This window comes from Camelus dromedarius, chromosome 7 (genome assembly GCF_036321535.1).
Source record: "Camelus dromedarius isolate mCamDro1 chromosome 7, mCamDro1.pat, whole genome shotgun sequence".
Lineage (NCBI taxonomy): Eukaryota > Metazoa > Chordata > Mammalia > Artiodactyla > Camelidae > Camelus > Camelus dromedarius.
The window spans coordinates 24,523,286-24,544,258 of NC_087442.1; the positions used below are offsets into that span (position 1 = coordinate 24,523,286).

The following is a 20,973-nucleotide window of genomic DNA, read 5'->3' on the forward strand; positions in this document are numbered from 1 at the left end:
AGCAGAGTTCCCTTTGCATTTGTCACTAATTGTGTGACTTTAGACAGATCACCTGACTCTTCTTGACCTTAGTTTTTATAAAGTGAAAGATGCAGAAAAACTCTCTTAATTTCCCAGTTAATACCAATTTTCGGTACATCTCTGTAATCTGCATTTTTCTGTATAGACTTAATTCAATAATGTTTTAACTAATACTGATAAAATTCATTTGTAAGACACTAAGTAGCTAATGCCACAGCTTTATAAACTATTTTGGCAGTTGCATAGCAATATATCCACCCCTGATTTTTGGGTAGAGAAAGGAAGGGAAACGCAGTCTGACTACAGTATGAGTTAAACTTTGATATTCATTCTTCATATCACTTATATTTTATCGCTGTCCTCTTCGTCTTTGAACTTTCTTCAGAGATGGCTTGGTTATTTTTTCTAGTGAGTTATAAATCAGGCTTACAAAAACTTTATTATTTCCCAGAAAGGAATCCACTGGCTTGGATAAATTAAACTGTTAAAGTTAACTTTACCAACTCTGTACCATTTAGAACATCCATAGTGTAATAGGTTACTTTTATAAAGTAAAGCAGCATAAACATGTTTTTATTTCTGTTTTTTCTTAAAAACAAATTACAGTTAAGTTTTTGTTATTTTTTCATGGTAATCTCATTGTTCCCTTATTACTATTTGGACACCTATTTCGGAAAGGATAACATGTACAGAGTGCCTAACTCTGATACACCTAAATATGTCTTAAGTGAGTTCTTAAATTGTGTTAAGTATAAAGATAGGAGAGTAAATAGTAATTTGCAGCATCCTATTGTGGATGGTGTTGCTGATAATGATTGGTAATGATAAATTATAAGAAGAGAGTAAGCAGAAAGAGAAAAATGAGAAGTAAAAACAGGTCACTAATGAGTCTGAAGCTATTAGAATGACCCCAATTCAATCCTTTAACACTTGAGTTCTGGGTATTTTTAATAAGTCCCTTATTTTGTGAAACTACAGTGAATTCTGAAAACTTGTATCTGAATGAATTTGAAAATCCAGGTCTTTATCTACTATTTAATAAGCCTTCTGTGTTGCTTAACTAACCTTTAATTTTTGATCCAATTATTTTCAGATTATTTCTTGATACTAAATCAGCTTTTAACAGTTTTATCTGTATTTTTCACTAGCTTCCGTTTTTCTCCAGGAAGAATTTTTATTTCTTGCCAATGTGATCAACTCCCCATGGAATTTTGTATGAAATTATAAATAGAATTTTAGACATTTACATATTATACTTATGTAAGTGAACTTTGATTATTGAGGGAAAATAGCTGAATTTTGGTGATATTAAAAATGTGCATTTTTCCACATTGTTTCCACATTGTCTAATAAACTGGCACATGGCATTCATAATTTTAGCTCTTTCATAATTTCATCTTTTATAGTAGAGTTGAGAGAGAGAAAATGGGTTATATGTAATTTACCCATGGAGGTAAACAATTTTATTTCAGATAACTTTAATGAATAGGATACATTTGAGGTTTTCAGTACAAGAAATTGAAGAATTACAGTCAACGTGGCTTTTAGTGATCACCTAATACATATTAGCCTATAATTTCTTGGGATTTCTATCTGCCATTCTATGATTGTATTGGGGATTCCCTACACCACCCCTACGGTTGGTGATTTTCTAGAAGGACTCATAGGACTGAGCATATATGGCAAAGATTTATTGCAGTGACAGGATATAAAACAAAATTGATAAAAGGAAAAGACACATGGGGTTAAGTCCAGTGGGAGCCACACGCAAACTTCCAGGAGCATTCTCTCGTTGGAGTCACAGGAGATGTGGTTCGTTTCTCCAGTAATGAATGTTGCAACATATGTGAAATGCTGTCCAAAGGAGCAGTTCAGTGCCTAGGATTTACTGGGGACTAGTCACGTGGACATCCTCTGTCTGGCATATACCAAGATTCTAGGCGAAGAAAAGCAGGAATTCAGCATAAGCCACATTGTTAGCACAATTAGTTGAGACACAGTGAGCCTATCTTATCAGAGAGTGATAGGAACTTTCTCAAAATCCTAGATCCAGATGCCAGCTAAGGGCTAGCCTTGCAAGCAGGCCTTTCTAAAGATAGCAGTCTCAAGCCTGTTATATTAATTGTTTTTCTGCACAACAGTGATTGTATTTTATACGACATTTAAAAACTTGTCATTAATTTAATCATCCCAAAGGAATTTGGCCTAAAAGGAGGTTTTTGTCAGAGAATCATATATTAAAATGGAATCTCTAAGGAACACATGTTGACGTCTGGTTAATTTTATAAGAAAATTTTAACATGAATACATTTTGTTTAGACTTTCATACTTCTAAGACCAAGAATAGTTTTGTAAATTATAAAACAGATTTTTGTGCTACATTTAGTATCACTAATAATATCTGAAGATGCCTGAGATCTTTTTACGGTTGATCCTTGTGGAAGATAAAATGTTTTGAGAATTTTCCTATCTTAAATTTTTGAGCTCTATGCTTCTGATAGCCAAAGTATATATATATATTGGGGGAAATATTACTAGACTTAAATATGGTAGTTTTAGAAAAAATGATAATAATAATAATTGTGTAAGTATTTTTTTCCTCTAGACTAATAAAGTTGAAACAAAGAAGTAAGACTAGATTTCTTTGTTAGGTTTTTAGATGCTTTTTTTCTTTTATTTTCTTTTATAACATATAGCACATTAGTAATGAGTAATGTGTTGGATATAAGGCTATTATTGTCAAAATGTAAGGGATCAGATCAATTAAATTTAAATTCTTGCTAAAAATTCATATTCTTTTTGAGATTTAATGTAGAAATACAAGTTCGCTTTGAAATAATGTTATTTATGCTAATGTGTTTAAGAATTTATTATAGACTTGAAATTTAGAAATTTAAAGTTTACTATTTATAAAAAATTAACATGCAAGTTTAAAATTTAAATAATTTATAGTATTGAAGTGGCCTTGCAGAAAAAGATATTTCAATTGTAAATTATAATTGTAATAATTATTATCTTAAATTAATTCCCTTTCGTATTACTTTCACTTTATTTGCAGGTCCTAATCTACCCATGGCAACAGTTGACATAAAAAATCCAGAAATCACAACAAATAGATTTTATGGTTCACAACTCAACAACCTCTCCCATACCAAAGAAAAGAAGAAAGGAAAAGCTAAAAAGAAGAGATTAACTAAGGCAGATATTGGAACACCAAGTAATTTCCAGTACGACAGTTCTTTTGTTATTCTTATCTTTATTTTTCATTTACTCATTTCTGTTCTTGATTTTTAAAATTGTTACAAAATTTTATTTTCTTTTTGGGAAAACCCTTATATTTATCACTTGCATACCTTTTTAGCTACAGATTTTTTTTAAAGGCTATTGCTCAGTAGACTTTCTGTGAGTTTTAGTTTATTTACTTTCCCACCCATCAGAAAAGAAAAATCAGATAAAGTTGTTTTTTCAACTTATTATTGGGCTTGAAAATGATTCTCACTTTGTCCTATGTATATAAATGGTATTTGTAAATTGCCTAGAGGCACTGTCTTAGTCTGTTTAGGCTGCTAACAGAATATTGTAGGCTGGGTAGCTTAGAAACAACAGAATTTATTTCTCACAGTTCTGGAGGCTGGGAAGAGGCAGGCCACACTGGGTGTCTTGTGAGGTCCCACTTCTTGGTTTGTAGACAGCCATCTACTCTGTGTCCTTACATGTTGAAAGTAGGCGAGACAGCTCCCAGCAGCCTCTTTTTTAAGGGCACCAATCCCATTCTTGAGGAATCCACCCTCATGACCTAATTACCTCCCAGATCCTCATCTCCAAGTACCATCCCATTGAGGGTTAGGTCTCAACATAGGAATTTTTGGAAGACACAGAGTTTAGAGTGGGCATCAAACCTTTGGTATTTATTGGACATATTTCAAGAATTCTCTTATGCATTATTTCACTACTTCATTACAGAATTCCTATTCTCTCATATATATAATGCTTGTGTCCTTATGCTAGTTTGTCATTTAAGGAAATGGATGCTCAGAAAGATTGTGCCAAAATGTTAAAACTCAATGAGTGGCAGAGCCAGGGTAGGATTTTGGTCTTTTGACTACTTCTACTTTTTTTCCTGAAAATGATTATGTCTATGAGAACTATTAGTTCAGGCCAGAAATTCACTGGGTGAATTGGATTTCATATATATTATATTTTTAATGTCATTTATGCATTTTTTTAATCTACTGCTTTAGGCACATTGGACATGTTGGTTGGGATCCTAATACTGGCTTTGATGTAAGTATCTTTTCAAGCTATAAGCATTATTACTCTAAGTATGTGGGATGTCATGACCTGTCTTTAGATTTTTACTTTTGTTCATTTTTGTGAATTCTAGTGTTTATTTGAATGTGCTTGTATTTAGGTGCATATTCCACTGAGGTTTAAAATCATAGTATTGTTCTATCAGACGGCTAAGTCTGTAAAGAGAAATCTTTTGAACTCTTCGGCTTTATCTACTGTAACGTAAAACCTTTGTGTTTTGAAAACCAGGAGAAGAAGATTATTTCTACTAAATGATCATTTCTGGAGAATATATGCTTAATTACTGGAAAGTACTATAATAAAATTCTGAATGTCCAGGTGTTGAATTATCTAGATCTTTTTATTCTGTTACTTTTGGGGGAAATTTCATCATTCATTAATGTACAGTATTGTGAGCAAAGTGAAACTGCTGGCAAAAATAAGTGTTTCTAATATTTTCTCTATTTTAGTTACCCAAATAATAGGTATTTAACATTTGACTGATAATCCAGGTTTAGAAAAGTAATTTTGAAAAGAAGTATTATTTGTGATTGGGGTCAAAAATTCTTTTGGTTATTTTTGTTACAACTACAGTGTTAGCACCACAGTATTTTTGAGTGCCTCTTTAGGTTGGACACTGTACAGGGTGCTTGGGTTATAAAGAGGTCTTTGATCTCAAATTTTCAAATTGATTTACATTTTTCTGTGGTTATTTGTGATTATACCTAAATTTTACTTAGGACATAGTGGAATAGGTGAGCATTAGAGATATTTGAATCATGAAGGGTTTAGTAAAAATCTAAATGAGATACCCTATTTTTAAAGATAGGAAACACAAATGAGATAAAATATTAAAATCTGTTCTTTGTTCTTTTCTGTTTTTTAAATGAAAGTTTATTTAGCATATCAATAATCTGTATTAAAAATTTTATAAACTTAAAATGATTTCATAAAGGGCATACACGTGAGAATAAAATTTTATCATGCTGTTGTAAAAAATTGGCGTAATTTTTATCGTTAGCAATTATTTTATCTGTTGTAGCTGAATAATTTGGATCCAGAATTGAAGAATCTTTTTGATATGTGTGGAATCTCAGAGGCACAACTTAAAGACAGAGAAACATCAAAAGTTATATATGACTTCATTGAAAAAACAGGAGGTGTTGAAGCTGTTAAAAATGAACTACGAAGGCAAGGTAACTTTTTAGGAATTCTGATCTATATTTTTCTTTGAACCTTTTGAGGTCAGTTTCATGGAAGACAGCTACACACACTCATGTGAACCTTCCTTAAGCAGAATGTTCAAATTTATGGATAACTAGTTTGGCACCGTGTACTATGTTTTATATTATTTGGGTATGACTAAAAACACTTGACAAGATTTTGCTTATTAAAAAGTCTTACATTAAATTCATGAAAATTCATAAAATATCTTTTTATAGTTGCTTAATATTTTACTTACGGAATCGTAGAGATCACATTAAAGTTATTTTTATTTTAATTCAGAAGTAGTAATATAAATATAATCACTAATCTTGTAACGTATAAGCATTTTCAGAATAGAAATAATGAAAATCTTTCTATTTATTTTGAAATACAAACCTTTTTTCTTGGCTGAAGTATAAAATTGATCATTTGATACTGAGCACAAACAACTTGGAACCTTTTAAGATCTGATATTTTATTTAAGTCACCTTGTTTTTTGGTTGTATCTTAATAATTATCACAATAAAATGCAAATACAGTCATTCTGAATTTTCCAATATGACAGTTCTCTCTGTGCTGCCTTATTCATTTGAGGCCACTTTACTTCTTCCTAGTTTTTGCATACTCATGATAGACAGTGTAGCAGAACAAAAGCTACAGTTCATCAAAGCATTCTTCTGAAGAATTTAACCGTCATTTTAAATCAAGTATTTGACTTCCCTGTATTAGATTCTTCATTGCTGCTATTCATTCAGTCATTTATTCACTCATTCATTCATATATTTAGTAAACATTATGTCAGCACTGGTTTCTACTCAGGATATTTAGATGTAGAGATAAGGTTTTTGTCCTCAGAAATCTTACTGTCTAGTATGGCAACAAATAGGTAAACTAGTATACAGTTGTAATTGCTGTTGTGGAAACACAATGCTAGTTGCACTGAAACTAGTATGATGCTAATTTGTTATAGTTTGTAAAAAAATTACACTTCCAAATTCTATGGATTTTTAATAAAAACATCTGGAGCACAGCACCATTATTACTTTTAAGTGCTCCCAGAATGCGTCATAGTTAGTGTGCAGATGATGGAAGATCTTGAGGACCCTAGTTTGTTCCTTGACTCTTTTCTCCACTGCTACCACTCCCCTTCAGTTTATACCAAATGATGCTCAGGGTCTCTCTGAGCTCTCTGAATTTATGAGTTTATAAATACTCTTGACATTTATTAGAGAATCCATACTGCTGTCCTCTCATTTGAATATCTGTAAATGAGTAGTCTATATTAACTTGAGTTTGTTTTCTGAACTTTATTATTACTGCTTTTTATTCTAGCTGCTTTTAAAACGTCAAATTAGGCAAGGTCTCTCCTCAGTTAAATTACCTAAAACAAACAAAAAATACACAGGCAATAAAAAAAAAAAAACATGCTTTGGAAACTTTATACTCAAGATTCTTATACTCAAGAATCTAACTCCCAATATGAAACCTTTTAGACACCCAAGAATGATTTTATAGAAGATAAATTTTTTTAGAAGAAAAATAAAAATACAAACTAATGATTTATTATGGAAATTTTTCTAGACAGAGTGTATAATGTGTTCAGAAGTATGAAAAGGAGGCGGGAGGAATTTATGAATTTGTCTTGAAAATACATTTTGTAAAACCTGAATCAAATCTCTTGAAACTTACTTTGTAAAGTCATATCATCAGGTTTATAAGAGGTAGTGATTTCCAACATATCTTTTTATGTGTGTGTCTTTGCAATTGTTTGAAGTCCATTAATATATAATACTCTGCTCTGTAGGTCCACCACAATGGAGTGGTATGTATGTGGGTTGTTATTTGACCCAGTGTTCTGAATTATGCATGTGTTTATTTTCACAGAAGCTAGAGCTCTTTAATCCTGCCTCCAAATCTAACATCCATTAAGGTTTTATGCCCTCTATTCAAACTAATGTTTTGGGCATATAGATGCTAAAGTAAAAAAGAAAATTTATTTCTATATGTGTCAGAGCTCATATTTCATCTATAATTTAGATAATTTTTAAAATTCTGTAGATTTTTAAAAACGCATCTTACAGAACCACTGTTTTTTTACTACTTATAATTATTTTTAGTGATTGCTTTTCACACTTGGCATTATTTGAATGACCTATATAAAATATACTTATATTTTTACACTAATTTGGGGCAGTGGGAGGACTGAACATAAATAAACAAGCAGTTTTATAAATGACTACTCAGAGAGTTGTCAGTATTCCCGTCAATTTAAATTTGTGTGCAATAACATTTGTCTGGTTTGCTTAATCTGATGAAAATGCATGGGAGCAGTTCTCCAGTGTTTCCTGAATCCTATAATACTACATTTCTTTTAATTATTAGTTATATTATTTTATAATTCCCTTAAATATCAAATGTCTAGAGTTTTCTACCAATTATTCTTAATATTGATTTTTACCTGAAATAATACTTAGTTATTTTTAAATATATCAGCTTTTCTTTATAGTGTACCATCAAGACAAGGTTTTTTCTGTAAGCCTGTCTTTCTTGCTTTCTAACTGAGCTTTGATTGTAAGAACAGTTTTATTTGTTATAACTTTTGTCTTGCTTTTTACTTTATTTCTTTATAAAATATCTAAAATATTTTGTCATTCTTACTCTGGTGTTTGTGGTGACTCCTAGAGTTTTGAAAATCTAAGGCCATCAGACATTCTTATAGTGGTGTGTGGTGTCTGCTCAGCAGACATTTTTGTGCATGTACACCTAACATCGTGCCATTTCTCCTCTCTTCTCCTGTTTTAATTCTTTCACATTTTACCTTGGGATATGGCATGTCTTTTTCATACTTTCTTTTTCATGTAGGCGTAATATGGACTATAAAAATAGAAAGTTGGCAATAGATGTTTTCCTCATGAAAATATAGAGATGTTTCCAGTCATTTTTCAGATGATAAAAGTGCTGAACTTGTGCTGTACCCAAACTGGATGCAGCTGGTAATTTATTCACTCTAAGTTACGGCTTTCCCTTTCCCTGAGCAATGATTTAATGTCTCTTTGAATGGGTATTAGCTGAATCCCAAATTATCCCAATAACTATACTTACTGCAAGTTCAAAAGAACTTTTAATTCTCTCTAATGAAAAGATGCATCATTGTACATAGAAAAGATTATGGTTCCAGAGTCCTCAGTAAAACTACAGTAAATGATTGACTAATGCATTTTGTGGTAGAATACGGTAGGGGTCCTTTTCCTCTCGATTAACAGACAACTAAATCATAAAAATGCCAGTCCAGACAAATATCATTGCTCTTTGGAATGTAAACCTTAAACTGATTAAAATGAAATATTTGTATCTGCTTGAAGAATTTGATGTACTGTCTTATTCAGGAAGTATTCATAATTTACATATGCCATATCCTCTTGGTTTTACCCTATTACAAAATATGTTAGAAAAGGACTTTGCTTTTAACAAATTATAGTGTCCTCACTTTGCATCTGGTGAGAAAATTGGGTGAACCTTAGTTGTAATGCCCAGACCTCCAGTATGCCTTGAGTGTAAATCACAGGACCTTCCCTCAGTGATGGCCTGCATCCAAGAAGGGGACTCTCCTGTTTGCAGTTATATATTATTTTTAAACATTTGTATGCCAGGAAATAATATCCTTGTGAGTATTGGCCTTTCTGCATATCTTATCAAATGTTTATGACTGTATTTGATAGCATATTTTTGTAGCATATTTTCCATAATTATTCCAAATGAAATCAGAAGATACTATTTGATTTCTTTTGAAGTGGGTTTTTTTTTTTTCCTCTCTGGTATTGTTGCATTATTGAGCATCTAAGCCTATTGTTATTTCAAAGTAAAGTAAGTATTTGTATTTGTATTTTTATAGATAGTAGAAATATCTATCAATAATATATTACAGTTCGTATCAGTAAATACAAATAGCTGTTATGGATTTTAGAATTTCTTTATTCCTAAAAATAGGAATTTTTCTATTTGCTCTTTAAATGAATGGAGAAATACTGAAGTTCATTATGTGAATTTGTATATCCTCTTGGTATAAAATCATGTCTCTAGAAATATAATAAATTTATATTTGAATTTCTCTATTTTATCTTACATTTTCACTTAAGTAGAATAAGAATGTGTATATTACTACTACCAGAATAATGTTAGTATTTTTTTAATAACCTTAGTTTAATTTTACAGTGTTTAGAAAGTCTCAGTTAATTTGTTAATGTCTCCTGAATAAGTAGTTGAACATTTCAGCTGAGCAACCAGCCTCCCTTAATACCAGCACTAGAATTGCTGATGGTCTTTTATTAATACAGTACAATATATACACTATATATTGTATTATATATACCAGTATATTATATACTTAGTATATAATATATATTGTATATTATACACTATACATACAGAAAATATAGGACATTGTAAATTACAAATGTTAGTTAGGTAACAAAATTTTACATTTTAAAAGGAAAAGTATATTTGGGTTGAGCTCAAATTAACTTGAATAAATTCTAATGAGATTGTACTATATTAGCTATTTAATTCTTGAATGTAAATTAATTTTATAAAACAACTAAATATACTTGATTCTTTAAAGAGAGAAGGTATCCATTAATTTTTATTAAAATGTAAAATGATGCTTATTGACCAAAATGTTTAATTTCATTGTTATATTTTTATTATTATTATAGAATAATGTGTTTATTGCCTTACCTTGAAAAGTAGTGCAGATTCCTGTAAACTATTTATACTGTTTTAGCTAGTATTTTTTTAAAAAGGACCAGGAAGGTGATCTTTAGGCTGAGTATTCCCAAATAGAATTGTTAGATACCATCTGTACTGAGGTATCTTTGTAAAATAAAATACAAAGGTGAGGCCTTTTTTTTTTTCTCATATTTTTTTTTTTTAAATATATGTTGAAGTAAGTTGCTTTTTTTGATATAATGTTTGTGGGGGAAAAATGCATGCTTTCTTTTTTTCTGTTTTTATTTCAGCACCACCACCTCCACCACCATCAAGGGGAGGCCCGCCTCCTCCCCCACCTCCTCCACATAGTTCGGGCCCTCCTCCCCCTCCTGCCAGGGGAAGAGGGGCTCCTCCTCCACCACCTTCCAGAGCTCCCTCAGCTGCACCGCCACCACCGCCTCCATCCAGGCCAGGTGTAGGAGTCCCTCCACCACCACCAAATAGGATGTACCCTCCTCCACCTCCAGCCCTTCCCTCTTCAGCACCTTCAGGGCCTCCACCACCACCTCCACCTGTGGCAGTGGCTGGGTCAGTGGTACCACCCCCACCGCCTCCACCTCCACCTCCACCGGGGCCACCACCTCCGCCTGGCCTCCCTTCTGATGGTGACCATCAAGTTCCAACTCCTGCTGGAAACAAAGCAGCATTTTTAGATCAAATTAGAGAGGGTACTCAGCTAAAGAAAGTGGAACAGAACAGTCGACCAGTGTCCTGCTCTGGAAGGGATGCACTTTTAGACCAGATACGACAGGGTATTCAGCTGAAATCTGTAAGTAATCTCTTCAGTTTAGACTACCTGTCATAATGGAATTTTAAAGTAATTTTAAGACGTCTTTGAGAAGTTTTTTTTTTAACTTTTTCTCTTGGTATTTGTTTTTTTAACCCTATAAATTTTCTGATACTTGTACATACCATAAAATGCACAAATTTATACTTAACCTGTGTAACCCATACTTCTATATCAAAAAAGCGCCCCAGAAAGTTCCCTCATGCCTCTCTACTCCCAAAAAGGATCTGATCTCTGTCACCATAGGTTTAGTTTGCCTATTATGGAACTTTATATAAATGGATTACTGCACTATGTTTGCAGTTCATTGTTCTAGACTTTTAAATAAAATTTAATTTAAGGAGAAGTCTTTATTAAACTACATAGAAGTGAAAATAGCCCTGTTGAAACCCATTATAATCACTTTTATAAATTCAAACCATTAACTTTATGAAAACTAAACCATATTTTAAAGCTTCTGTGTTCTGAAATTTAGATTAGTAGAGAATCAAACTCCACAGAAAATTGAAAGAGTTGTGATTAGAATTTCTATAGTGCTGGGAGATAATTCTGAATTCTCTGAATTGGATGAGGTGACCATTTAATCTTCTAAAGTAGAGATTCACAAACTTTTTTCTTTAAGGACCAGATAGTAAACATTTTAGGTTTTCTGGCCATATGGTCTCTGTTACAAAACTACTCAGTTCTGCTCTTGTACCACAAGAGCAGCAGCCATAGACAAATGTACTGTGAAATGAGCCACAGACAGTACATACATGAGTGGGCATGATTGTGCTCTATAAAGCTTTATTTATGGACACTGAAATTTGAGTTTCATACAGTTTGCACGAATCACAAATATTCTCTTTATTTTATTTCAACCATTTAAAAATGTGAAAATCATTTCTAGCCTTTAAAAAGTTATTCAAAAACAAGGGACAAGCTAGATTTGGCCCATAAGCAGTAGTTTGCTGACCCCTGACCTAGAGCCTAACCTGCCTTCCATCCTCTTGGTCTTTATAGGCAGTTTTTCAGTTCCAGGAGGAACATTTGCTCTACAGGGCTTCAGACAGGTTAACAGATGGTAAATTTTTCTACTTAGTAAATGGAGCTGAAAGAAGGAGAATTTAATTGAAAATTGTTTTGCAATGTAGGGAATTATGGTAACTTTCTAAATCTCAGAAGCTTTGCCTCAGAAGGGAATGATGGATAGGGAACACAACTAACTGAAAACATTTAAACGTTAGTGCACAGATTTAAGAAACTTCTGGAATTTATCTAGATCTTCTCTTAGTATGTATTTAGGATGATACTTAGATCAGCCTATGAACAATTATCTTTGCTCCCTCTTCCCATTTAGTTTAGACTAAAGGTTTCTCAGGAGCAGTTGAAGAACTTTGAGTAGTTGTTAGTGGGGAGAATTAGTGTCAAAGTGACCACAGCCCAGGTGGATCTTAGATTTTAATGGGCTCCTTTATTTTCAGCTTTTACCTTAAAGTCTGCTAGTTGCTGTGTCGCTCTCATTTCTGTATCTCCCACTCCTAACTTTCCTTTCTGCTTCTCTTTACTATTTCCTCTCATCTCCACAGTCAACTTTTGTTTCTTTCTCTCATTTAGTAATTATAGTAAGGTGCTATTTTTAATGAATTAAGTTGTATCCTCTTTTCTTAATTTAAAAAGTTGGTGAGTTAAATTTCTCATTCATTCTCCTCATCTCTAAATTTATCGCTAAATTTCTTTGAGAGAGAAAAATGTTTTCCATTCTAAATGTGGGCATTTTTATCTTAAATAATCACTTTCTTTTGATTGCATTCAGGGTGTTATCTTAGAGGGTATAATCAGTGAATTATTGGTATGTTGTACATGTGATCTCAGTCCGTAATTTTATTTCATTTTTTAAAAATAACCATTCTGTGGCTGAAATGTCTCTAGCTTTGTTCCTTTAAATAGTCCATATAAATCATCAGTTTACTTAGTGGTGAATACAACTAAACAAACCACAGATTTACTTTAAAGAGCTGACAGGAAGTGTATAAGTATTCACTTGCATATGTTTTAAATTCCGTGTTCATAGCACCTCAGATAACACTATGTCCAAGTGAGTGCTTCCCAGAACGTGCTCATGACCATGCTGTACTCCTGCAGCGCCCTCCTGTTTGTCATCAGAGCACTTCAAGGGGGTCCAGATGATTCCTCTGGCTGTGGTTACACTTCTTTCAGAGCCTCTTGCTGAAATTCAAACTCAAACTATTTGTCTTTTTCATTTGTGGCACCTCTGTACCAGTAATAATTGATATACAATCTCTTTCAAAAATCTAAATATTAATGAATGAGTCTATTCTTAAAAGGAAAAGATCTTTAAGTCTAGAAAGACAAGTATAGGAGAGGAGTTGTAAAGACCAAAATGAAAAGTTTGTCCTAGTAAATCATTTTTCAAAGAAAAATTACTTTAGAATTTCAAATGCATACAATTGGCCACTGGACATCATGGAGATTAGGGGTGTTAACCCTCCAAGCAATCAAATCTGTACATAACTTTTGACTCCTCCAAAACTTAACTAATAGCCTACGGTTGACTGGAAGTCTTACCAATAACATAAACAGTTAATTAACACTTATTTTGTATGTTGTATGTATTATACACTGTATTCTTACAACAAAGTAAGCTAGAGAAAAGAAAATGTTATTAAGAAAATCATAAAGAAGAGAAAATGCAGTGTTGAACTATATTTATCAATTCGGTAAGTTTATGTCATCTGTTTTCAAGATGGATCGTCTATTGGTGCCTATGTCAGTATTGTCTTATATAATACAAAACACTGTAGATGTCATATGTATTATTAACACGACATCAAAAGTGAAAAGAATATGAAAAATTTTTATGTATTTACAGGTATAACGATTCATACATGGATAATGAAGAAGCAGTCATATGATTGCTTTATGGTAGCCTAGTGTTATTTATATGATTGCTTCACGGTAGCTAGCCTATATACTAATGAATAAATTGTTATAAAATTTTTATGGCATATAGTATTACAGTCATATTCATAATACTGTATTAGAAACATTGTTAACATTTTTTCAGAAACCTCTTACATGTGATGATAGGCAGATACACAATTTCTCCAGTTATTAAATAGGGAGCAGACTATATGTTAATGTAATTCTTTGAAGGCAAAATTATAAAACAGTAATAAAATTAACACATTATTAATTTTATCTTAAGCATGCCCTCACCTTATGCCTATGTAAGGATAGGCTATCCACTTCAATGCAAGTCTTGAGCACAGTGTTCTACGTGAGGAATACTTAGGCAGTGATGAGAATGACACGAAAGCATTTCATACAGTCCTTGCCATATAGTTATTGGATATTCACAACATCTGAGCTCACTGAAATTGTCACAGAAAGTGGCTACGAAGTTATTACAGTAGTCCGGTACATGCAACAGTTAATCTCATGCAGTTATGATTTAATACTGCACCTTTTCATTTGTTTACACTTCTCTCAACAGTGAATAGTGCCTTGTATGGATGTACGGTCTGTGTGTGCATAAGTTTTGATAAATTCTAAGTTTTTATAATAGATTTATTCATATTTATTTATATATATTTTATGGTAGCAAGTGATAAAATAGACCTGTATTTACATATGTTTTATGCATTCATGCCATACTAAAGTTTTTCTTAATTTTTTCGACATTTCTAGGCAACATGGTTTATCTACAAGTTTTTTCAAATTGTAGCATATCTTTTAAAATTTTTCCCATGCGTTTATTGAAAAAAAATTGCATATAAGTGGACCCACACAGTCCAAACTTATGTTGTTCAAGAGTCAGCTGTGTATGTGATCATTTAGTACAGCTGTGCTGTTTCATTTTTAATTATACCAGTATTATACCTTTACATGAGTGATGCAAGTCCAGGGACAAAATTAACAAAATGAGTATTTTGTATAAATGACTGCTCGTTTTATTCAAAGTGCACATAAAGCAGTATTTTCTAAGTTGTATTTTTTTTTCCTGAATCTCTAAAAACTTACTGTATTCTCTGTTTTTAATGAGTGTTGGAATCAGGGATGATTTTGTATAGAAATTAGATATTACTGAGAACTTCTGATTTTTTTTCCCCACAAATGTAGTTCATATTAGATAAAGTACTTTAGGGATTGTTGGTTGCCTTGTGAGGTGGGTACATTTTGAAAGCTACCCATCTGGTCTCCTCAGAGAGAAGTTACATGCTATAAGAAGGAAGATTCATTTTGAATTATAATGTATGTTATATATTATAACTTTATATTCAATATAATATATACAATTATAAAACTTATTAGTAAAGCTGAGTTTTTCTAGGAGAACATAAGTGTCTTCAGTTGCTCTTAGATATCTTAAAATGTGCTTCTCATCTAACAACTATGGGAATCAAAGTATTACCTTAGTTTTATAAAATGGTGCCCCTTGATAGTCATTTTAGAGTTTCTCATCAGCTAAGGCTTTGTGTACTAGAATGAGCAGAAGAAGCCCAGCTGCAAGAGCAAGTATTTCTTAGGAAAAGGTTTGGTTGTTACTCTAAGTTTGGAAATGTGTTGATGGCTTATACATTAAGAAAGGGAAATATGCCTTGAATGATTCTTTCAAGGCAGCAGTTTTATTCTTCTTTATTACTTAGTTAATCCTATACTGGGCTTATTTGTTTGCTTTTCCTGGTTTGGTTTTCTTTTCTTTTAAAATAAGGTAAGATTTCCTGGAGACAAAGATTTTTTGCTAAGGATGTATTACTAAATTTTGCTTACTTTTCTTTTCAAGGTGTCTGATGGCCAAGAGTCTACACCACCGACACCTGCACCCACTTCAGGAATTGTGGGTGCATTAATGGAAGTGATGCAGAAACGGAGCAAAGCCATTCATTCTTCAGGTATGTTTGCATGTGTGTGTGTATAGTTAATAAATTTTAATATTTGAAGTTCTGTTTCTCTTTTTATTTTATGACTCAGTCTTTGCTAGATTTTCTCCTACTATTCAATAATTTGTTGGTGTGGATTCTAGAACATATTTTAAAAAGTTGCAGTCACTGTAACTAGTCTGTTTGAAGCTTAATGGATGTCTAGACACCATTGTCATAACCATAAATTGGAAGAACAACTTTGGAAAAATGGCAATTTTGTTTCCTAAACCAGACATACTGATAGAATGCCTGGCAAACAACCTCTAAACAAGACTTGAGATTCCTTGATCTCATTCCCCTGACATTCTTGTGACATAAGAAATTTAGATTTCCCTGATTCACAAGAGTTGGGGCTGAGAAATAAGGAAATTTATACTGTTTCTGGGGTTTACTGAAGAATCTGAAAGTTTTTTGTTTCCTGTTTTTTATTTCCTAAGAGGTTTATTTGAATAAGTACCTACTTGAGGTTATTAAAGATATGCACACCAACATAATAATGAATATTGGTTTTATTATAATAATAAGAAGAAGAATATTCCTTCTCTTTGTTTTTCTGTAAGGATGTGGATATTTAAGGTCCTTTAGCAACACTTGTTTTCCTTAAATAGACAATTTTATTCCCATACTGTATTACAAAAATAGAATAGGCTAATTCAGTCCACAGATATTTATTGTGGAATAAAAATAAAATAACAATAAAAGTTCCTGCCTTTATGGAGTGTGCATTCTAGTGAGAAAGAGAGAGACACTAAATAAAACAAATTAGAAAAATATATATTAAATGGTGATGTGTACTGAGGACAACAATTAAGCAGAAAAGGAGATATAAGGGCTTACAGGCTGTGAGAGGGAAGTTCATTTTGAAATAGGACGATGAGGCCTACCCAAGGTGTCATTTGAGGAATTCAGGGAGTTAACCCTGTCGATAGCAAAGTGTGTGTGTTTAGGTGTAAAGAACAGTAGTTGTGCGTGATTGGGACATTGTGCTGTACACCGGAGATTGACACATTATAATTGACTGCACTTCAGTTAAAAAAACAAAAAAACGGCAAGTACAAAGTCCCTGAGGTTGAGGAACAATGCCATGGTCAGTAGGGCTGAAGCAAGGGAGGAAGGAAAAGAGGAATAAGAAAAGTATTATGGAAGATAGTAGGTGGCCAGTAGTAAGGCTTTGGAGGCCATGAAAGTGATGGGAAGCCACTAGAAGGTTCTTAGCAGAGGAGTGGCAGTGATCCAAGCTAGAGATGATGGAGGTTTGAATCAGGTTGGTAGCACCAGTGAGAAGTGGTTAGATACTAGTTACACTTTGAATGTGGAGATCATTATGTTTGCTGATGGATTGAATATGAGGTTTGGGAAAAAAGAATTGATGGATGACTGAGATTTTTGACCTAAACAACTAAAAAGAGTGAAATTTTCATTAACAGGGGGAAAGATTTAAGAGGAGCAAGTTGAAAGATTAGGAATTTGGTTCTATACATATTAAATTTGAGTTACTTATTAAAAATTCGAAAGTTAGTGTTGAGTAGGCATTTGGTTATGAGTGTGAAATTCAGGGGAGAGATCTGAACTATTAATATAAATTTGCATGTCATTAAGATAAACATGATATTTAAAGTTATGGAACTGGATGAGATCATCCAAGCAGTGGGTATAAATGGAGAAGAGGTCTAATGAGTTTGGAGAGCTGGAGAGTGTGGGATCTTAGAAGTCAGATGAAGAAGTGTTTGACAAAGGATGGAGTGATCATTTGGGTCGGATGGGTGTGAGGGGCCATGAAAATGAGAAAGGGGAATTGAGCTTCAGCTTTAGAAACAATAGATCCTTGGTGACAGGAAAGAGCAATGTCAGTGGGTTCAAAAGAGAATAGGAGGATAGAAAAAGAGATCAGGTGTGGGGACTGCCTACTCTGTTCCCTTTACGGCTTAGTACTGATGCAGTTCCCACCTGTCTGTAACTGGGATTGGTAGCTGAACAGTATGTCAGTTATACTTTATACAACTTTTCTTTAAGGACAGTCACTGAAGGAGCCTTTGTTGGATTTGCAGTCTGTGAGTGTGAAATTCAGAGACCAACTCAAATGTGATTTTACACATAAAGAAACACAGGTTGAAACTGGTTACCTAGATACTAAAAGACTAGAACCCAAGTCTTCAGAGTCCTGTTCTCATCTTCAGCTCACTGTCACACTCTTTAGATGGAGTTCATTAGAGTCATTTTAAACCATTTTAGTAACTAGATTCCTCCAGGAATCAAATGGCTTCAGTTTCAGAAGTTGAATCATTGGAGAAATTATCTTAAAACTATGTAATATCATTTTATTTATCTGTTTTAATTGTTTGTCTTTTTTTAAATTAAAGTATAGTCCGTTTACAGTGTGTCAGTTTCTGGTGTACAGCATAATGTTTCAGTCATACATATGTATATACATATTGTTTCTTTTTGTATAGTACCTTGTGATATACAAAAGAAACTTGTTGTTTATCTATTTTATATATACTAGTTAATATTTGCAAATCTTGAACTCCCAATTTATCCCTTCCTACCCCCTTTTCTCTCTGGTAATCGTAAGATTGTTTACTATGTCTGTGAATCTGTTTCTGTTTTGTAGATAAGTTCATTAGTGTCTTTCTCTTTTAGATTTCACATTTGGATGATATCATATGGTATTTTTCTTTCTCTTTCTGGCTTACTTCACTCAGAATGATGATCTCCAGGTCTATCCATGTTGCTGCATATGGAATTAGTTTATTATTTTTTATAGCTGAGTCGTATTCCATTGTATAAATATACCACAGCTTCTTTATCCAGTCATCTATCGATGGATGTTTAGGTTGTTTCCATGCCTTGTCTATTGTAAATAGTGCTGCTGTGAACATTGGGGTGCATATATCTTTTCCAATTAGAGTTCCCTTTGGCTATATGCCCAGGAGTAGGATTGCTGGATCATATGGTAAATCTATTTTTGTTTTTTTGGAGGAATCTCCATACTGTTTTCCGTAATGGCTGCACCAAACTGCATTCCCACAAGCAGTGAAGGAGGGTTCTCTTTTCTCCACACCCTCTCCAGCATTTATCGTTTGTGGACTTTTGAATGATGGCCATTCTGAGTGGTGTGAGGTGGTACCTCACTGTAGTTTCGATTTGCATTTCTCTGATAATAAGCGATATTGAGCATTTTTTCATGTGCCTATTGGCCATTTTATGTCTTCATTGGAGAATTGCTTGTTTAGGTCTTCTGCCCATTTTTTGATTGGGTTGTTTGTTTTTTTGTTATTAAGTTGTATGAGCTCTTTATATATTCTGCAAGTTAAACCTTTGTCAATTGCATCATTTGTAAATATTTTCTCCTATTCTGTAGGTTGTCATTTTGTTTTGCTTATAATTTCCTTTGCTGTGCAAAAGCTTATGTTTAATTGGGTTCCATTTGTTTATTTTTGCTTTTATTTCTATTGCCTGAGCAGATTGCCCTAGGAGAACATTGCTAAGATTTATGTGAAAAGATGTTTTTGCCTATGTTTTCTTCTAGGAGGTTTATAGTGTCTTGCCTTATATTTAAGTCTTTAAGCCATTTTGAGTTTATTTTTGTGTGAGGTATGAGGGAGTGTTCTAACTTCATTGATTTACATGCTGCTATACAGTTTTTCCAATACCATTTACTGAAGAGACTGTCTTTTCTCCATTGAATATTCTTGCCTCCTTTGCTGAAGATTAATTGGCCATAAGTTTGTGGGTTTATTTCTGGGCTCTCTATTCTGTTCCATTGTTCCATATGTCTGTTTTTGTGCCAGTACCACAATGTTTTGATTACTGTGGCTCCATAGTATTGTCTGAAGTCTGGGAGGATTATTCCTCACTTCCATTCTTTTTCTTCAGTATTACTTTCGCAATTCTGGGTCTTTTGTGAGTCCATGTAAATTTTAGAATTTTTTGTTCTAGTTCTGTGAAAAATGTCACAGGTAACTTGATAGGGATCTCATTAAACCTGTAGATTGCTTTCGGTAGTATGGCCACTTTAACAATAATAATTCTTCCAATCCAAGAGTATGGGATGTCTTTCCATTTCTTGAAGTCATCTTTAATTTCCTTAATCAATGTTTTGTACTTCTCTGTATATAAGTCTTTCACCTCCTTGGTCAGATTTATTCCTAAATGTTTTGGGTTTTTTTTTTTTTTTTTGATACGATTTTAAAAGAGATTGTTTCTTTACTTTCTTTTTCTGATATTTCATTGTTAGTGTAGAGAAATGCAACTGATTTCTGTATGTAAATCTTGTATCCTGCTACCTTGCTGAATTTTTTTTATCAGCTCCAGTAGTTTTTGTGTGGAGCCTTTAGGGTTTTCTATACACAGTATCATGTCATCCTCATATAATGACAGTGTTACTTCTTCTCTTCCAATCTAGACCCTTTTATTTCTTTTTCTTGCCTGATTGCTGTGGCTAGAACTTCCAATACTTTGGGGTTTTTTTGTTGTTGTTTGTTTGTTTTTAACGTTTTTTTTTGATTTATAATCATTATACTTTGTGGAATAGAAGTGGTGAGAGTGGGCATCCTTGTCTTGTTCCAGATTTTAGTGGGGAGGCTTTCAACTTTTCATTGTTGAGTATTATGCTGGTTGTGGGTTTGTCATAAATAGCTTTTATTTTGTTGAAATATATTCCTTCTATACCCATTTTGGTAAGAATTTTTATCATAAATGAATTTTGAATTGTATCAAATGCTTTTTCTGCATCTACAGAGATGATCATTTTTATCCTTTGTTGTTGTTGTTGATGTGGTGTGTCACGCTGATTGATTTGCGTATATTGAACCATCCTTGTGTCCCTGTAATGAATCCAAATTGGTCATAGTGTATGATCTTTTTTATCTGCTGTTGGATTCTGTTTGCTAATTGTTGAGGATTTTTACATGTATGTTCATCAACTGTATTGGCATAATTTTCTCTTTTGATAGGTCTTTGTTTTGGTATCAGGGT

The 20,973-nt window shown here is 32.9% G+C and overlaps 1 protein-coding gene across 1 annotated transcript in view; it reads left to right on the top strand.

Annotated features, from left to right (window-relative positions):
- WASL (WASP like actin nucleation promoting factor) overlaps window positions 1-20,973 on the top strand; it is a 69,572-nt gene that overhangs the window by 41,517 nt on the left and 7,082 nt on the right. Inside the window, exons 6-10 of the mRNA XM_031455292.2 lie at window positions 3,080-3,248; window positions 4,263-4,305; window positions 5,354-5,507; window positions 10,533-11,053; window positions 15,858-15,966. Coding sequence (XP_031311152.1) covers window positions 3,080-3,248; window positions 4,263-4,305; window positions 5,354-5,507; window positions 10,533-11,053; window positions 15,858-15,966 — 996 coding nt within the window. The remainder of the gene's footprint in view (window positions 1-3,079; window positions 3,249-4,262; window positions 4,306-5,353; window positions 5,508-10,532; window positions 11,054-15,857; window positions 15,967-20,973) is intronic.